This window comes from Peromyscus maniculatus, chromosome 12 (genome assembly GCF_049852395.1).
Source record: "Peromyscus maniculatus bairdii isolate BWxNUB_F1_BW_parent chromosome 12, HU_Pman_BW_mat_3.1, whole genome shotgun sequence".
In the NCBI taxonomy this organism is placed as follows: Eukaryota; Metazoa; Chordata; class Mammalia; order Rodentia; family Cricetidae; genus Peromyscus; species Peromyscus maniculatus.
The window spans coordinates 80,205,393-80,225,695 of record NC_134863.1 but is presented as its reverse complement, the minus strand read 5'-3'; the positions used below and the strand labels follow the sequence as shown (position 1 = coordinate 80,225,695).

Here is a 20,303-nt window from a genome sequence, read left to right as displayed (position 1 = left end):
ATCTTTAGGATATTCCTGACAATTTTTAACTTCATTTATAAAAATATAATTGCCTCATCTTTATAAAATGTTTTAAAAAATATAAGGTTATGATATTAAATTATTTCCAGAAGTATAATCTTACATTAATTGTAATGAGAAGTGCTTAGGCCCTAGAGTGTATGTCCACTGTAGGCCTCTGGTAGAGTATGTCTCAGTTAGTATTATGAAACAATACAGGAAAAAAAGTCTTGCTTCTCCTTTTGCTGCTAGTTCATTCTTACATTCTAAGTGGGGTCACTGTGGAGAGAAACTGGGGGCCTCTGAATTTTTTCAATGTTACAGTCTGTTACAGGCCTACAGTTTAAGGGAGGCCAAGGGCTAACAACACAATGAATACTTGTGCTTCTGAAATTCTTAGTTCGTGTCAAGACTGAATGGACTGTTGTGTACTATTTTTTGGAGGGTGGTGTTTTTGTTTGTTTCTGATTTTGTGTTGTCTTGGCTGGCCTGATCTCTGTGTGTAGACAGGCTGGCCTTGAACTCACAGAGATCCACCTACCTCTGTCTCCTGAGTGCTGGTTTTCAAGGTATATGCCACTATGCCCAGCCAGGTAGAGAGACTCTGTTTTAGGCACAGGGCAGCTTGACTGAGAAAATACTGGCCCAGCCTCTCTTTCTTAAGCTTTTGTGGTCTTTGCTGGATAGTCAGAGTGTTTGCCTCAAGAACAGCCCTGAAACCCCAACCTGATGCCAGCTTAAGCTTCTGTTTGGGGACAGACTAAAGTAAGGGGTTCCAGTGGTTGATTTATAGACCCTGTGCTGTCCTAATGCTGTGTCACTTTACCATGAAGTTCAGAGTCACAGTGTTTGATGACTTAGTGCATCTGGGGTCTGAATAGCTATGGTAAAGGATCCTCTTTGCTTCCTCCTTTCCCTGTGTGGCCTCCCCTCACAGGCAGTCTTGCCCACTAGTGTTCTCTGGTTATGGGCTGAACGTTAGTTTTATGTGGCGCTGTGTTATTCATTAAGTAGCACTGTTTGCCATGAGAGAAAACCCACTGTAAGAGTTTATTAGGAGAAGGAACAGAGGGAAATGTGCTTTAGGCCTATGGAAGGTTGTGTATGGAGAAAGAAGAAGAAGCGGGGAGGAGCCTGTGACCCGCTTTTTATGGATTCCGCCGCACATATATATAGGCTCGCATAGCTACTCCATGGGGTGCCCATAGATTGCGTGATCACACTGTGCGCAAATTCTGCGATCACGCAGAACATGGATCATGTAGGACATAAGGCCCCTTGCTTGGCTGCTGAACATGCATGTGCGGTCATGTAGCAACACTGAAAACCCTGGGGTTGTAAGCCATGCATTTCTTCATAGAAGTAGTAAAATTTGAGTCACTGATCTATGTTGTTGTTTGTTTTTTACTTTTGGGGGAGGCCTGCCTCCCAGCTCCCAGATAAATCACACACAGAGGCTTATGCTTACTTATGAATGCCCAGCCTTAGTTTGGCTTCTTTCTTGCCAACTTTCCTTAACTTTAAATTATCCTGTCTACCTTTGTCTCTGGGCTTTTCCTGTTTTTTACATCTATAAATCTCACTCATACTCCGTGGCATGCTGGCTGTGTAGCAGGTGCCTGGCCCCTGGAGTCCTCCCCTTCTCCGGCTGCTAGCTGTCCTTCCTCCCTCCATCTCTTTTCTCCTTCTGTTATCCTCTCTGCCTGCCAGCCCCGCCTATCCTTTCTCCTGCCTCGCTAATGGCCAGATCTTTATTAGACCACCAGGTGTTTTAGACAGGCACAGTCACCCAGCTTCACAGAGTTACACAAATACAACATAAACAAAAGTAACACACCTTATAATAATATTCTACTACAGAGATAGTCTTTTTGTTGTTTTTTGTTTTGTTTTTGTTTTTTCAAGACAGGGTTTCTCTGTGTAGCTTTGCATCTTTCCTGGAACTCACCCTGTAGCCCAGGCTGGCCTCGAACTCACAGAGATCCTCCTGCCTCTGCCTCCCAAGTGCTGGGATTAAAGGCGTGAGCCCCCACCGTCCAGCCAGAGATAGTCTTAAGGATTCTACCAAATCATTACTTAGCTGGCCTATTGTTGACTGGTGTGGGGGGGACACGGACAGGTATGCCTGAGTCTGTTTCTCACAGTTATTTAGTTTAGTAGTTTCTAAAGTCAACCTTCCTTTGAATAAGAAAAGATTGTTCTTTGGTTTTGTTTTGAGAAAGGTTCTTGCAACAAAGGCCTGGCTGGTAGGGTACTCTGTGTAGCCCAGGCTGGCCCTAAATTTGTGACAGTTATCCTGCCTCAGCCTCCTGAGAATGGATTCTTTTTGTGAATACATTTTGTACTAAAACATTTACTCCACTGTTCTAAAATAGTGGTAATAAAGGAATGAAAATATATGATTTATTTTTAAGAAAGTATAAAAATAGATAATTGATTTTCAAAAATGAATTAACTGTTCTGTGGAACCAAACTAGGATTCTTGCTTTGGGGGTGTTGTGAATGGTTGTTTATGTTTCATGTATTCTCAGGACTAGAGTGTATTTTAGGGACTCAGTTTGTTCACTTGTTATGGTGGTTTGCTGTCTAGAGCTCCGTCTAGAGCTTTCAATGCTCCTGTCTATCTCCTGAGCACTGGGTTTACAACGTAACACTATTAATTGAACTATGGAATTGAACAAGCATAGCAGAGTTTATTTTCTGTCTTGTTTCCTTTCTTGCTTGCTTAATGATATGGCCGCTCTCTTCCCTGACCCCCTTTAACAAGTCACTTTGTTCATACATTAATTAGCAGGAAAGAGTTCTAGCCTCAGAGAAATGTTCACAAGTAAATGTCGGGCATCTGTTAGGTCTTTCCAGCCCTCCTCTTGCCTGTCTGAGCAAAGAAATACAACCCATGTTAGTAGATACATCCCATCTTGTTTTCCCCTAGCACAACATCTTTAATTCTGCAGAATGTGCTGTTGTTATGGTCCTGTGGCAGTGAGGCGAGCCTGGAGGGTCTGTGTCTGTAGGAAGGACTGACTTCCTCTTTATGTTGGGGGAGGGGAGGGAAGCATGCACACTCGCACCTCACTTGGGCCCAGGATCCCCTCTCTGAGACTGCAGCTACAGGCATTTGCGGGCTACCAGACATGGGTCCTAGGAGCTGAACTCGGGTCCTGTGGAAGAGCAGCAAGTGCCCTGAAGCAGGAAGCTCTAGGAAGGAAGGGTTTGCTTTGCTTTGGTTGGGTTTGTAATGTGTTTGGAGTCCTTACTGTAATAGAGAAAAAGACATGTGAATGTTGTAGTGGTCGGCTGCTTGGAAAAGTAGAAATTTTGGTCAGGAAATATAAACATCTCATCTGAACCTTTTTTTAAAATTAGTTTACATTTCTATCAACTTAAACAGGATATATTTTTGTTTGAAATAAGGTAAACAGTATGTTTGAAAGCACTCAAAAATCTTGTCCTTCAAAAAATTGCTATTAATGAGTATTTCTTAGTGGGTGTAGCTTGTTCTTTTTCTTTCTTTTTCCTTTTGTCATTTACAGCATGCATGACACTACAATCATGTCACTGGTCCCTTGAACATTACTTAACTATGCACTAAGAGTATAGTGACATTTGAGAAACAGGACATATTAAAGATATAAAAATCATTCTATTTCAATTATCTTTTTTCTAGTTTATTTCATACATGATTAACTTAGCTACCAAATCATAAATAAAGCACAATTTGTGGTATCAACCAAATACCACAAAGTTCTTACTGTTTCCTAGCTTCTTCCGGCAGCAATCAACTCCTGTTTACCTTGATAAAGATGACCTTCATTTCAAAAGTCAGGGTGTTGGGGCTGGAGACATCAGTAAGAGGCTAAGAGCACTTGCTGTTCTTGTAGAGGATCCAAGTTGGGCACCCAACATCCACGTGGTGGTTCTGCCTGTAACTCCAATTTCCGGGGTGTGATCTTCTGACCTCATGCACATGCTACACATACATGCATGCCATTGCTCACATGTACACATAAAACATGCTCCTGTAAAACAGTCAGAATGGCAAAAAAACAAGTTTGCTTTGGTTTAGTTTGTTTTTTTTTCTCTTAAACCAAGTTACCTCTGTTGTCTGGGTGACCCAGGCAGAACTTGAGCTCAGGATTCTTCTTTGTAAGACTCTATAGTAGCTTGATTTACAGGCATGAACTGCTGTTCATGGCCAAAAGCTAAGATTTATCTTAAGGCAGCAGAGAAGATGGTTATTTGAACATTAGATTTTATTAGAACCACTCACGTTTGGGGCTAGAGAAGTGGCCCCACAGTTAAAGCATGTCCACTGCTCTTCTAGAGAACTCCCAGCATGCACGCCTGATGGCTCACCACCACCTGTAACTCCAGCTCCAGGAAATCAGATACCTCTGACCTCCACGAACACTCATACTCATGTAAACGTAACCACACAGAGACACGTACGCATAATTAAAAGTAAAAGGAATATTTTTAAAAGCACTTCCGTTTTTCAGAACAATAAAAATGCCGCAGAAGACTGAATGCTTATACTGCCGTTTAGATGGCATCTAGCAAAGTGAAAAGTGTGACAGATCGTAAAGTCAGATCATAATCTATACTAATTTTACAAAAAAATCCACTGAGATTCCATATTAGGAAAAGAACCAATACTATCTAAATTTGTTAGACCTTGGTTCCAAACTCTTAAATGGTTTGATGAGCTAAGACTTTAAGAACGAAAGTAAGGCTACATTGGACCAGCGAGATGACTCGGCAAATAACGATGCTTGCCGCCCAGGCCTGACGGCTGACTCCAATTCCTGGGGCCCAAAAATGACAGAAAGAGGAAACCAACTTCACAGAGTTGTCCTCTGACCTCCACACATGGACTGTGGCGTGTGGTGTGTTGCGTGTTGCTCTCCCCCACCACACACATTATACATATATACGTGATAATGGCAAAACATTATTTTAGGAAGCTAAAAATCTCAGATGCATTTCACTAATGTATGAAATTTTTAGTGACTGGAAATCTTTATTCCTTCAGAAAATATTCCGTATCCGCTGAAACACACCACCCATCTAATAATTAAATAATCACTCAAGATTTAAGTAAAGCATCTTTGTTACTTTTTGTTATTTTGGTTTTATTATTTATTATCATTATTATTATTTTTTTTTTGAGACAGGGTCTCTCTCTATATAGCCCTAGCTGTTCTGGAACTCACTGTGTAGACCAGGCTATCCTCAAACTCATAGGGATCTATCTGTCTCTGTTTCTCAAGTGCTGGGATCAAAGGTGTGCACCATGTCCAGCTGTTTTGTTATTTATTTATTTATTTATTTATTTATTTATTTATTTATTTATTTATTTAAAAAAGGGCCTCACAGTGTAGCTCTGGCCAGAATCTTGCTATGTAGACCAATCTAGCCTTGAATCCAGTGGCATTCTTCTTATCTCTGGGTCCTGAGTGCTGTAATTAACAGGTGTACCACTATGCCCAGCTTCCTTTTATGTCATGGAAATAAAAGGAATTTTGTGTGTTGTGTGGGTGTCTGTCAGAGTCCAGCTCCGACCTGCTCCCACCTATCAAAGGGTTCTTGGATGGAGGAGAGAGGAATGAGGAAATATTAGGCAGAAAGAGAGACCTAGCCGACAAGAGGAAAGAGACACAGGATAGCTTTGGGAGGGCCTGGGTCAATACCCAGCGCCCAGAGCTTTATTCAAAAGGGCTTTTTATAATATACCAAGGGGAGAGGCAAAAGACTTTCCCCTTGCAAGATCAAAGCACACCGTACAGCCAAGTGTAGACCCTTCCAAACTCCTGGTAACCATGCCCCTGGCCATTATGCAGCCCTGCTGGGTAAAGCAAGCTCAGATTCTCTGACCCTGAGTAATTTGGGCCTCCACAGTGTTGGCTGTTTCAGTTTATGTATATTTTTCTTTCCATTTTTATGAGGCCTTATAAGTTATAAAACTTAGAAAACCTTCTCTGCTAATATGGTAAATTTAGATGTTTCACACAACAAATAATAGCCAAGCTCTGATGTTACTTTTGAAGTCTAAGTTTCATTTTGTTTTGTTTTCAGTTTGTAGAGTGTTGTATTGGTATTATTAGTGTGTGTCAGCATGCCTGCCCATTATTCTTTTTACATGCATTTTCATCTTAAAAGTAGGAATAGAGGACCCCCAGAACTCTAAACAAATTGTCATGAGTGGAGCCCAGGCCTTTCATCTACTGTGTTCACTAACTGGATCACTTGGATTGCAAGTGGTGATGTTTCTTTTGTCTTGATAGTGGTCTGGGTAATGATTAAATCTTTTTCTTGCTTAAGGTGGGATCCCATCGTGTCCGTATGTCGAGGGGATTTGAAGCCAATGCACCTGCTTTTGACAGGTAGACCTGGTGATTTTTGTGTAGTACTATGAGGCTCAGACTGTAACTGCTTTGTGTGGTGTTGCTGTATATAGCAGAACCTTTTATTATGTTTCCTTTTCTTTGTTTTTAATTGCTTTTTGTTTTCAGTCGTACCTTTTATCCTCATGGATACAGGTGTGCAATACCACAACACCTTACACTGATGTTTTTCTTGAACATACATAAATATGTTAAAGTTTAATGTATAGATTAGACACAGTGTGAGAGATTAACAAGAACTAGTCATATTATATGCATTTTTGAAATTGTCAATAAGTAAAAACTGAAAAAATTAGAGAATTATAACAGCATACTATACTAAAACCAATGCACGGATGTAGCATCTCTCTTGAAAGAGTAATTACATATGTTAGGGTTTTTTTTTTTTTTTTTTTTTTTTTTTTTTTTGGATTGAGCTCAGGTAACAGAAACTGGGGGGAGCAAAGCCCCAGATAAAGGAGCCTTCAAAGGCCCAACCTAGTCAGATAGCCTTCTTGAATATTCCTCAAGTATGTGGTCATCAGAGGGCCAGGTGGGCTGTGTCTTGGCATCCATAAATCAGAGGGGAAATTGTACTTACTGAATCTTATCCATCCAGGGATGGGATGTAGAATGGATTTATATCCAATTTAGCAAATTTTATGAGTTTCTTGTTTACTGAGGGAAAGGCTGTAATTTTAACATGCTGTTTCTTGTCTTTGTCAATAGGCATTTCCGAACACTTAAGGATTTATATGGTAAACAAATAGTGGTAAATTTGCTTGGATCTAAGGAAGGTGAACATATGCTAAGTAAGGCTTTCCAGGTAAGTGCAGCTGCTTTCTCTTCCATTCTGGCCCATGGTCACCTAGAATGGAAATAGACAACAAAGTCATCAGACCCCCTAGGAAGGAAAGCACTTCCTAGACAAAGTTAGGGTTTGGTGATGCCTTTAACGCTCTGAGGCTATTAGAAAATAGCATAAGCAGAATACTTATGGATCAATGTAATTATATAAGATATGTAGACTAGCTAGAAACCATTTTCTAAGATTTAAATTAGGAAGTCTGGTTAAGTAGAAACATAACCTAATTAGCTATTTTTTACGATTGCGAGAAAATTGTTAATTTAACATTATGCTTTTGAGAGTGATATTTTAATGGTAAACTTAGAAGATATACATATATATTGAATGAAGGCATAAAAGATGAGCCTTTTAATCTCTGATTAGACTTGTTAAATGTTAAAAATCAAGGTGCTTTATTTTGGATTCTGTAGTGGGTACTAAATTTCCATCATAACAATAAAACACGTGATTGGAAACTATTCCCTTTCTAAACCGAACTGAAGTATTTATTCGATTCCCTGAATTAACTATGCCCTCAGTCTCTCAGGGATAGTATAGGGCTTTAGACAACAAATGCCATCAGGCATCAAAAATGACTGTCCCTCTGGCTGCCAGTGCCAGTGAGAGCTGTTTGGGCGGAGTGAAATTTCAGAGACCCGAGGTGGCCTGGAGTGTAAGTGTGCAGTCTGCGTGCCAGAGCACGGGCCGCTCAGCCAGCAGCACTCGAGCGTCTGCTTTCCACTTGCAGAGTCATTTGAAGGCTTCTGAGCACGCTTCCGATGTCCACATGGTGTCTTTCGACTATCACCAAATGGTTAAAGGAGGAAAGGCGGAAAAGTTACACAGCGTCCTCAAGCCTCAAGTCCAGAAGTTTCTCGATTACGGATTTTTTTATTTCGATGGCAATGATGTTAAAAGGTTTGACAGTTCTATTCCTCGACTCTTTAAATTGGAACTTGGCTACAACTTAAAATTCATTCTTAACATTAAACTGTTAAATTTTCTTTTTTATATTGAAGTTTATGATTTTAAGTTTCTTTAATACTTTATGCTAAGCTTGTTTTTCTCTAGCTTTCAACAAATAATAGTAAAAAGTTACATTATCTAGAACATTCTGTGCGACAGCAGTGTATTTGTCTTTGTGTCAGTAGCAGTGAGGGTAGGATCTACGATTGCCTTTGCATTTGAGGCAGGGCTGGCTCCAGGTCACACAGCTACCAACAGCTGAGCTGCTGTTCACCTGCCTTCCAGACTTGATGCTATCAGTAAAGTTAAGTTTAGCCGCTCTTCACACTAGTGAAGACCATTACATGCAAAGACAAGGAGACCTCTGCTTAGTGCCTGATTAGTGTACCTTAAATCCTTAGTTTTTACACATGGAATAAGACAAAAGTACATTGGAAAGTTTAAGTTGAGATTATAGATTGAAGTAAACCTGTGAACAAAGCTCAAAGTTAATTGGCTTTTTTCAGATTGTATTTTCTATGTCACAATGGCTTTATAGGGCAGTCAAGAGAAAGGTCTTCTTCTTGTTCTTGTTGTTTTAAATAATCATTCCCCAAATTCTTATTATTTTGTGGAAAGAACGATAGGATTATAAACCTGAATGTATATTTAGCGCCTAACTATGGGCCTAATTAAAAATAAATCTGTGGTAGATATGTGATGAAAATGCAGGACAAAACATTAGCAGATGTAGAATCTAGGAGTGTGCATAGGTGCTATCAGTTTAATATTTCCATGAGTATTTGGTGCCTGAGTATGGTGACGATAGAAAGTTGGAGCTAGAGAGGTACTCAGCTGTAACCATCTCTGTTGCTGTCCTTCACTGATGCTTTCTTCCTCCACAAACTAGCCATGTAACTTGATTGGAACTGTTGCAGGTGCCAGAGTGGTACAGTTCGAACCAACTGCTTGGATTGTCTTGATAGAACAAACAGTGTGCAGGCATTCCTTGGCTTAGAGGTAAAAACAAAAAACTAATGCTTATGCCGTATGCATCCTGAGTGCTTTTGTAAACCTGTTTCTCAGTTGTATGAGTAATGAGGTTAAGCCTTCCTCGAGACTTCTGTTTCTTCACTTCTTGCCTTTCTCCTCTCAGGCCCTGTGGTCTAACCGTTCCCTTCCTCTCTCTTCATACGTTCTGATACACCTGTTTTCTCCTGTTGTTTCTTATACTCCTTGTAGACACCTGCTTGGGTATTGCAGTGACCACTGCTTTTTTGGCCTTTCTCTTGAAACAGTTTGCATGGATCTGAACTTTATGTTGATATTTTCAAGATTTTATTTTAGGATGTTGAGAATCTGTTTTTACATGTACATTCCTATAGGGTTATATTTTTGATAGTTTGTAACTCAATCCAAGTGAGCATTATCAAGTCCGTAGCTATAAAATCTAATTAATTAATTAGGAATCAGATGAAAATGCCAAAGCTAGCCAAAGTGAAAAGTGATCAGGGTTTGCTTTAAGGCCTTTAGAAGCTTATTTATTTATTTATTAGGTTTATTTTACTGTTATTCACCAAGCTCAGTCTAGTATAGACAGTCTCAGCTACTCAGTAAACCAGAGCAACCCCGAGCTTTCCCAGGTCTCCCCTGCCCAGTGAGTCAGGGCCAAAAGGAGGTCGTGGACTCACTTTACATTAGGTAGGATGTAGTTTTCAAGCTCTCTAAAGACTCTCAGTTAATGATCTTAAATTTGGCCTGTGCATTAGTTAATTAATTACAGACGCTCAGCTTCTGTCTCAAGTGAAAGTCCAGTTGTGTAAAGTTCTCTGGGGCACAGATATTTTATATAAGTAAATAAATTTTACTGTTTTGACTTTTGTTGAAACCTATCATTGACATTTATCTTTTTTTCTTAAAATATGACACATGAGATGTGAAAGAAGGCAGGTCGTAATCAGATGAATTCACATGGCTCAGGTCTGATCGAAACCCAGGCTTTGGGTGACTGGGTGTTGACTGGACCTGCCCAGGCTTAGTGAAGTTCTTAGACTTCAGTTATCAAGTGTCCATTTCCAGTCTGCGGTAGTTGACTCTCACTATTGGAAGTGTGACGTGAGAGTGTGCCCTCTCTCACAGTTGGTTAACCGCTTACAGAATAACTTAGAATGAAGTGGAATTTGTTTCCCCACTTCTTCCAAGAGTGAAAGGTTTAGCCTATAAAGGAGACCCTGGGGGCTATTTTATGGCCCACGTGAACACAGAACAACTCGAGCATAAGCCTAAGTAATTAAATGATCCTTCTGAGGGGCTTTTGTATATCTCTAAATCTTTTGTAATTACAGATAGTTACTACACCTAACAGATACGAAGGAAATGTAAATAGGAAGGAGTTCAGTAAAAGTGCAGGGTCAGTAAGAGGAATAGACATTGCTTCCATGCTGCAGAGTCCAAGCTAGAGCCATGCCAAGTAAAGATCAGTAGCTTGTGGAATGCTTTTATTGCCTCTGGGATGGAGGGTTTGTTGCCCAAAGGCCCTGTCCCTTGGTCCCCCACAGTTCTTCTGTATATGCCATCAGTGTAGACTATCCAGGAAAAGCTGCCATGACCTTTTCATTGCCCTTCTCTTGCTCACCTAACCTCAATTACCCAGGTTTCCAGAACGAAGTCCAGAGCGTAAAGATAGTGGGTATGCTTAGGTGAACTCAGTACCTATTTCCCTGCTCTCCAGCATACTGTGAATTAGCTAGGTTCTCAGTGAGGGAGGCAAACTGTTCCAGCTGCAGGGATGGCTACAGCATTAATTGAGGAGCATTGCTTCTTGGATTTCCAAATTCACGGTCTCTTTTGAATCTACTGAAATGACACTTTACCTTAAAAAAACTACAAATTTTACCTTAAAAATTAAAATGGTAGTAAACATAGCCCAATAAAGTGTTAATACTTTCAGAATCCTATATTTATAAATTTTAAGTTTAATTCTAATAGTTGTAAAAAGTCACATTACAGTGAATATACATTTAAATATAAATAATATATTTATATATAAATATATATTTACCTTAAATATCCTCATTTATCCTTCCAGATGCTAACTAAACAGCTGGATGCTCTGGGCTTAGCTGAAAAGCCTCAGCTAGTGACTCGCTTTCAAGAAGTTTTCCGGTCCATGTGGTCTGTGAATGGTGATTCCATCAGTAAGATATACGCAGGCACCGGAGCCCTTGAAGGGAAGGCCAAGGTAGACCCAAAACTGTCATAGCATTAATGTCATCTCTCTCCTCTCTAGAACGTTGAAATGACTTTTTAATAGTGGGTTTTAAGTTAGCAGGAGTTTGTTAGGGTTGCTTCCTTTAGCTTTCATGTTCTCTCTGATACATCTTCCCACAGTAGTAGATTCTGATGATTAAATACAGCACAGGTGATTCTTTAGTCTAAGTGTGCTTTTAGAGATAACCCATCGTATATGTCCATAGATATTATTGTACATGGCTTAATATTGTGTATCTTACTTTTTATATTGTTCATATTGATTTTAAATAAGATTTAAAAAAATCCATAGTCCTGATAAATTATCCTGCTCATTGGTCTTTGAGTCCCCTGCACTTGACACGGTGCCTCTATTTGGGAGTTATGTCACAAATAGTGGATGGACATACAGCCCACCACCAATTTATGCAAGAGTGCAGTGAACCCAGTATTACTTGGGCTTAATTGTTAACTTTGTACTTTCTGCTTGTTTTGGTTTTAAAAGGGAACCATCGCTGGAGTAAAGGGCAGGATGTTGTCTTAGTATGATACTGAGTCTCATCAGGACTTGTAGCTGCTTGTGTTATCTTTAGGTTACTTTCCTGTTTGGTACTCGGCCCTTGTTGTGGGATTTGGAGCTATGTATGTTTTATGATTCTGTGTACGTAAATATTGTTTAACTCTTTAAGGGACCCTGACCTTAATTTAACTTACCCAAAATCTCTACAATTCTTCAGATTATTTCTGGATAAAAGTGAGAACATTTAGCTAGGAATGGTTGATGGGTGATGTCATTCTGTATGCTGTGAATGTGTTGCTCTGATTGGCTGATAAATAAAGCTGTTTGGCCAATGGTGAGGCAGAATAAGGTTAGGTGGGACATTCCAACTAGAGAGAGAGGAAGGGGAAAAGAGAGCAGAGGAGACATGGCCAGCCACCTCCATGAGAAGCAAGATGTCAAGAACTGGTGAGCCACGAGCCTCATGTCAAAGTATAGACTTATAGAAATGGATTAATTTAAGATGCAGGAGCTAGCTAGCAAGAAGCCTGCCATGGCCATAGTTTCAAAATAATGTAAGCCTATGTATGTTTATTTGGGTCTAAGCGGCTGCAAGACTGGTGGGTGAGAGAGATTTGTTCCGACTGCCGGCCAGCCGGGACACAGAAAAACTTCCGACTACATATGGTGGTTCATACCTATAAATTCCAGCATTGGAGAGGCTGAGACAGGAGGATTGCAACAAGTTCAAAGCCAACCTAGGCTTTATATCGAGTACCAGGCCTGACAAAACCTAGTTTAAAACAAAACAAACCACCCAAACAGTCAGCAGTCAGCAGAAAGAGAAAAGGTTGGCCATTTTCATGGTCTCCTGAGCAGCAGCATAGCAGCTGAGGTTCTGTGAAGATTATTCCTCATCTCAACTCTGTGTTCAGTCTGCTCCTCTGCCGCAGGCATCAGCCTCACCACAGACAGGGGTGTTACAGGTCCTCACTCCCTAAACACCGCTTTCTTTTGAAAATCTGAAATTGCTTGACTTCATTATTCCTTTTAAATAGTATGATTTGTGTTATTAAAATCTGATTCTCCCACTGTTGCTTTAAAATAGTCTTTTTCATGTGCCTCTGCCTTTGTTTCTGCTGTGACTAAGACAATATATGTACAGAAGTTGCATATATTTTCAGTATGCTTATCTTTAACATAATGTATAGGTATGAAATCTTTATATATTAATATTAAATAAACTAGCCTGAATTGAGCTAAAATCTAACACCTGAACTGCTCTTTCTTTTCCTTTCTCTCGGCTCCTTTTGATTAATTGCCTGATAATGAATGGTGAGTGTTCTTTTTTCAATAACATCATTTTATGTATTACATGACAAAAATAATGATTTAATGCCATATTACATTTGGTGGCATATAAGAAAATTGGCTCCTTATTCTGAAAATTGGCCTGTAATTACTGTTATTTTTCAAAGGGATGAAAGAAAATTACATATTCCAAACCAAAGTTATTTTTTGACAGTCAAAAGTCTATAGGATCAATCCGGGCGGTGGTGGCGCATGCCTTTAATCCCAGCACTCGGGAGGCAGAGCCAGGTGGATCTCTGTGAGTTCGAGGCCAGCCTGGTCTACAGAGTGAGTTCCAGGAAAGGCACCAAAACTACACAGAGAAACCCTGTCTCGAAAAACCAAAAAAAAAAAAGTCTATAGGATCAAAATACTGTCTGATAATATGCCTAAGTGAAATACCCATTCGTTAAAAGTTGTAATCAACCCTCTCAGAATTTGAATAGATATTTATTTTTTATATTTATATTTGTATAGGCAACAAAATATCTTTAATGTGTAAACTAAAATTTATGTATTTACATTTATGAGATGTAATTACAAATTTATTTTTTTAACTAGACCTTTTATTTTAGATTCAGTTTTGTTTCTAACTAGCATTAAATTATTGGGGAGCAATTTCACTTTTAAGTATAAAAAAGTACTTAGAAGGTTTTCTAGGAGTTGTATCATTCTTTGTCCCTGCTGCCTTTCCTCATCCAGCCCATCCCCACATTTAAAAGTTATGATATAGAAAGGAATCTTAATTCAAATAAATATATGATCAAGTACTTACTGCTCAGTATATTACTTGATGGAGTTGTGGTGTTTAGTTTATTATTTTCTTTGTGCAGACTGTAAGGGAGAAGTTACACTTTAAGGCCTTTCAATGTAGTTATGCATTTAAAAGATCATTATTAGGACCTTTTTAATACTAGAATTTTATGAAATCAATTTAACATTGCAGAATACATATTGAGTCAAGTCAGCAGTATTTTGAGCCCATGCTCCTTTCTCCCACAACAGGCTGGAAAGTTGAAAGATGGTGCTCGCTCTGTCACCAGGACCATTCAGAACAACTTCTTCGACAGCTCCAAGCAGGAAGCCATTGATGTTTTGCTCCTGGGAAATACTCTAAACAGTGACTTAGCTGACAAAGCCCGAGCACTTCTAACCACTGGAAGTTTGCGTGGTATGCACACTTAATACTTTACTTACTTCATTTTTTATAGTCCTAGAAAGTCCAAAAAAGTAAATGTAAACTTATCGACATGAGTAGTTTTTAGGCTGTTGTTGATTTATAGCATTTTGGAAGAGATTTCTGTACAAGTGGTTTTTTTGAAGAAGTATTCTCCAGTTAAGTTTTTCTCTTGTTGAGTGTTAATGCTATTAGTAATACTTAGCCACAGACTGGCTGGATTTTTTTCTGAACACTACGTGTACTTTCTTCTGCCGATTATGACTGTATGTGCTGCTAACGACCCAAGGCAGGTTTCTATACACTGAAAGCGAGCACTGAGAGCGTTTGGTAACCCAGTTAGATAGGCAGTGCTTCATTGAGAAAGGCCTTTATCTGAACTGGTTAATTTTTCATGAACACCACCAATGTTTCTGTAACCACCTCCTAACTTTGGTTATTATTATTTGAATCAGTATAAGTCATAGTAACAGTTTAAAGTAATATGTATTATTGGCCACTAACTGCTATTTTCTGTTTTAATATTTGACATAAATATAAAGTAGCCTTTTTCCCCAAGGTAGCTTTTTACCTTTTATTGTATATTTTTTACTAATGTTTAAAAAAATTGGAACTTTTCATGTATTAAAACATGTGATTGGGTGGACCTCCTGCCCCTCCCCAGCTTTATTGGGGTATAACGGACAAGTTCAGTTAGCTTTCTAGCTCCATTCTCTCCCATTAGGACTAGAGCACTGAGGGCTTCCTTTCCTATTAGCCCCAAACCTTCCAACACACACTCTCCACACAGGGAAGTTCCTAGAATTTTTAGTAATGTCCTCTTGAGACGGGCCCTACGGGTAAGCATAGACTGTCAGATTTCATCACAAGCAGCTTCTCAGGAGTGGATAAGCAGGCATGGGGGCTGGAACCCCTCAAATGTAAAAAACAAGTCTGATGCTTACGATGTCTTCGAACTTCAGACTTACTGATGTCTGTTTTGTCACCTCTCTCCACCTGTGCCTACTCTGATGTGGAGGCATTAATAAGCAACAATTGAAAGTAAGTGTGTGGAGGAAGAGATGAAGCAAAGAACCTCAGTACCCTCCCCCCCAGGATAAGCATCAGGTGTCTAGGTTCCTGCACATCCCACCATGCTGTGCCTCTCAAAGCAGTCGGCTCCACTGCCATGCTCGTTTTGAGACTGAGAACTTGGTCCATTGTGGTGATACATTAGGTAATGATATGAACATGATGCTAATTTTGCATGAGCTTATGCGTGATTTTGCTGGCAAGCAATAATAGGCAAATGCAGAAAACTACTCAACAGAACCAATTATGGGTACAGATATATAAAACATACATAACCATATGCACACACCTTAAACACCTTCCCTTCTGCAGTTCAACATGTGTTTTGAGCCATACCCACCCACATCTGATGTTTCAACTTCCCATCCATTTTCTAATAACCCTTCTGCTATCATTCACAATTGCTATGCCCTTTTCCACAAGCCAGCTTCATATTTTTTAAAGATGTAGTGCTTTATATTGTATAGTCATGCCTTTCATAACCATTTAATGTACATAATACTATGCTGCTTTTAAAATTCGGTTCCTTTCTTCTTTGGTGTGTCACTTTTGACGTTTTTATGTGTGCTGCCCCATTTTTCCCATAAGCCTTTACAGCCATGGGACTTCGCATAGTTTTATATAGTGTAGTTGATGGTTTTAGAACGCACTTGTCTTGTTCTAGCTGAACGATGGTACTTCTCACCTGGTGAGTCCCAGAAAAAGAATATTCAAAGGTATGTGTTAAGACATACATTTCCATGTCTTTGGTGTCCTTCAGCCTCTTAGATTTTCACACACACACACACACACACACACACACACACACACACGCATCTGGAAGAGGAGGACCTTCACATCGTGAAGCAATGGACATCACTGAGTCAGTGCAGACACATGGGTTTGTATCAGTTATTGTTATTTATTGTCTTTGATGTTATAGCTTCAAAAAACAAATTCAAGCTGTCAACATGAAAGAGACGAGTAAGGCCATCTCAGGATGTCCTTCGGGTGACACGCCAGGCTGTAAATGTAACTGGTTGTTTTACTAATGACTCTTTGTTTTCTTCTTGATGCATCCATAGTTTCTGAACAGACATTGCAGTCAGGTACAGTATAGAAAAATCAATGTATACATAAAAGCAACCTTCTCTTCATTTTTCTAAAGCTGATGTTGTGCACAGACAGATATAATTTTATCCTCATGATATTACAGGATAAATTAGTGTTTTGTTTTACTCTGAATAAAAACTTTAAGTTTGCAGAAATTAAGTATTTTATTCTGGAAGAAATGTACAGTAGTCTTTGTCTTCTGCATCACAGGCTTCTGCCAATGAAGGGTAATTCAGCTAGATTAAATTTCACTTTATATTTCCTTGAATGTTGTTATTGTTAGATCCTGCTCTTCATAGGCTGCAGAAAAAGGTCTAAATATGGCTATTTTGCATTGATTCAGATAGTGCCCATGCTGTTTATAACGACTCAGCATTCGTTCTTTTACTTTGTGGATGACTTGTTTTCTTTAACTCCAGACCTGTACTAAAATAAGATCTAAAACCTGTTCACTTTAGACAGCGTCAGTGCTGTCCACCAAGTCAGAGCAGGTGCATTGGGAGCACTTGATACAGCTCCTCTTTTTCTTGCCTGTGTATTCATAGGAATTTCATCTCTTCGTTCTCTGTGGTTTATGGTCTTGTCTTTAAAGGTGAATCTGTAGCAAACAGGACAAAGCAAAGTTTTGCCAGAAATTTAGCCAAAAATAATATCTTCTCTTCCCCATCCTAGGGTGTTTTGCCTGGTTACCATTGTGACTCTTCTGAGAAACTGTTGCTTTTTGTTTTAAAGGAAGTGGGGAGAGACCACAGACTGGGTTATGTAATGAGCATCATTTCTCTAAGGGCGTGGTGTTTAGAGACAGACATCTGTGGTTTTAGCAGACTTATTTCTTTAAGCACATTAAGGTGCCAAAACATGTTAAGAATAAACTAGGATTATACTTTACCTTCTTATTCTATTTATAAAGTGATTTGACCTTATTAATTCAAGCAAGATGGCAGGCTGGTTTTGTTCACATGGCATTACTGTTTTGCTCACTTCTTTAAGTTGTACAATCACAAAATTGACACCTTGGCATTGAGTAGATTTTAAATGGTGTTTTCCCAGTGATAATGACTTTAGTTTAAAGTTCAGTGATATCCCTAATAATAGAGAATAGTCACTGTATTGACAGGACAGAATAAATGGTCTGTTTTTGTTATCACCAGTCACCTCTATAAATAATTAAATCAGATAGGAAGGAAGAGGTTTAGAAGTGTACACATCTGCTCACAAGACAATGGAGTATAACTAGTCTTTCTCTGTCCCGCCAGCCAGCTCCCAAATAATGGCACGGAGACTTACTATTAATTATGAAAGCTCAACCTTAGCTCAGGCTTGTCTCACTAGCCCTTATAACTTAAATTAACTCGTTTATTTTAGTCCATGTTTTACCTCATGTCTTGCCCATTCTGCTTCCTCTATGCATCTTGCTTCCCTGAATGCCTAGATTCTTCTTCCTCTTTCTCTTTCTGCCTGTACCTTCTGCCTAGCTATTGGCTGTTCAGCTCTTTATTAAACTGATCACAGCAATATATCTTCACACAGTGTACAAATATCCCCAATGGGGACATGGTTATCATCCAAATAAATCTTCAGTTCCCTCAGGGGGCTCAGAGGTCAAAAACTACACTCATGATACTAACGTTTTACCTTTCCCAGTCCCAGTTGCTCAGAATATTGCTAGTTTTTGATATGATAAAATAATAATTAACATAGTAAAGTGATGTTATTTGGTAAAATATGAAAGATTCTATGAAAATAAGCAAGGGAGGACAGTGGTCCTGAAAGGCGTAGTGCAGTTTTAACAGGGGTCAGAGGAGCCTTGTTGGACTAAAGAGCTGGGGGAGGGAGGGCGAGTGTTGCAGGCTGTGGGAAGTGCAGTCTGACTGCTGTGGAATCGGAGCAAGCCTGGGAAGGAGGCGGTGCCTGGGGGTGAGTGAGTGAGCACAGAAAGAGCAGAGACCCTGCGGTCACCACTGAGCACTTGAGCTCTTCTCAGTGAGCTGGGAAGCATTCGGTAGTGAGTTCATTTGAGCCTCTCATTCTCTTCCCTGATGCTCATTTTTGTGAGGGAGCCATTGTTCATCAAGCCACCTTTCAATAGTTTGAATCTTAAATGTAGATGTTTTTATTATTTTTGTTTAGGGAGAATAAAACTTACATTTTAACCATACTCTTAATAAAATTGTCAGTCATTTGCTGTAGGCTTTATGTATTATAAACGAGTACACCACTGAACCAGAGCTGTTCCCCTGCATGCTTTGTGTTACTACAGTCATTCTGTAACAGTTTTATGTTCAGCCTTTACTTTCATTCTTCTGTGTGGTTATTGCCTCCGGCTGGGCTTGGCACTCGGAGCTGATCTCTTTCTTGTGTCTGCGCATGCTCTTTATTTGTGCTCGTGACAATGGCTGTATCCTGATACCCTCTGTTATAAAGAACACTTTTGGATGGTTTACCGCCGTTCACTAACATTCTTTTGCGTCTTGTTTTCCCTTAGCATCTTCCAAAGTCTTAAAGAACATGTGTGAGAACTTCTACAAGTACTCAAAACCGAAGAAGATTCGAGTGTGTGTGGGAACCTGGAATGTGAATGGTGGGAAGCAGTTCCGCAGCATAGCATTTAAGAACCAGACGCTCACAGACTGGCTTCTTGATGCTCCCAAGTTAGCTGGCATCCAGGAGTTTCAAGGTTGGATTTTTCTACCAGGGTTTAATGGAAGTCCTGACTGCAGTGTGACACTTGACTAAGTTAGGAAAGAGACTTGGGCTTCTTTTGTTAGTTTTTAAGCCAACATTTCTTAGGTTGAGTCTGATAAAGTCTTACCTCACTTTTTACTTCTGGACATTTTCTACTTCATAAAAAACAATGGCGGAGCTGGGTTTGGTTTCTTAACGTCTGTAATCTTAGCTCTCTGGAGACTGAGACAGGAGGATTGCTCTAAGTTCTAGGCAAGCCTGGACTACACAGTAGAATTTTGACTCCTAAAACAAAACAAACAAAAACAAAATGAATAGAACATTTGAAAATCCTTTTTTTTTTTTTGCCAGTTGTTTCTCAGAAAGTCGGGATCCATGTATAAATAGACATCTTTGAGGGCAGCCACACATACAAGAGAAACTACTTCTGCTTTTATTTGAATAGACAAGAACCAAGATTATTGGTTATTAGTTGATCATTTGTATTTTATTTTTCAAGCCCAGAATGTTCCATTTTCCAGGATGGGTCATGAGCAATTTTGTAGACATTATATTGACTTGATTGTACAAGCAGCCTGGAGAGGAGGTTCAGAGAGAAAAGGCTCACTGCTCTTCCCAGATGGGGCGTCTGCACAGACGTGGTGTGCATAAGCCCACACAGGGCCTGGGGATTAAACAGATTAAATAAGAAAGTGCTGGGTTGGTCCTGGCGGATACTCTGCCACCATCTACTCACAGCAGAGCCTTCCAGCACTGTGATGGTGATTAGAACCAGGAACTTGAGAATCAACTCCAGCTTCCTTTAACAGTAGTATATAATGACCAATTTGACAGTGCTACGTACAGGAACTTGTACGAGATACCAGTTTTCCTTCTCGAGTAATTTTTAATCAATCATGTCTTAGCTTTTGGAATTTTCCCCAAATATTTTCTTAAAATTGGGCCCTTTTCAGTTACATTAATCCAAATTGGAAATAGAAATAATAATAGACTGATTAATAATAA

The 20,303-nt window shown here is 39.5% G+C and overlaps 1 protein-coding gene across 34 annotated transcripts in view; it reads left to right on the top strand.

Annotated features, from left to right (window-relative positions):
* The window catches only part of Synj1 (synaptojanin 1), a 79,627-nt gene that overhangs the window by 26,771 nt on the left and 32,553 nt on the right, over positions 1-20,303 (top strand). For 11 of the 34 annotated variants that reach the window (XM_076549188.1, XM_076549187.1, XM_016002082.3 and 8 more), the window contains exons 7-14: positions 6,322-6,383; positions 7,113-7,209; positions 7,979-8,148; positions 9,114-9,195; positions 11,264-11,416; positions 14,288-14,444; positions 16,586-16,609; positions 19,099-19,290. In XM_076549188.1, the coding sequence (XP_076405303.1) occupies positions 6,322-6,383; positions 7,113-7,209; positions 7,979-8,148; positions 9,114-9,195; positions 11,264-11,416; positions 14,288-14,444; positions 16,586-16,609; positions 19,099-19,290 (937 nt within the window). Of the gene's footprint in view, positions 1-6,321; positions 6,384-7,112; positions 7,210-7,978; positions 8,149-9,113; positions 9,196-11,263; positions 11,417-14,278; positions 14,445-16,585; positions 16,610-19,098; positions 19,291-20,303 lie in introns of all 34 variants that reach the window. The other 23 variants (XM_016002084.3, XM_076549190.1, XM_076549189.1 and 20 more) reach the window with 3 other exon arrangements.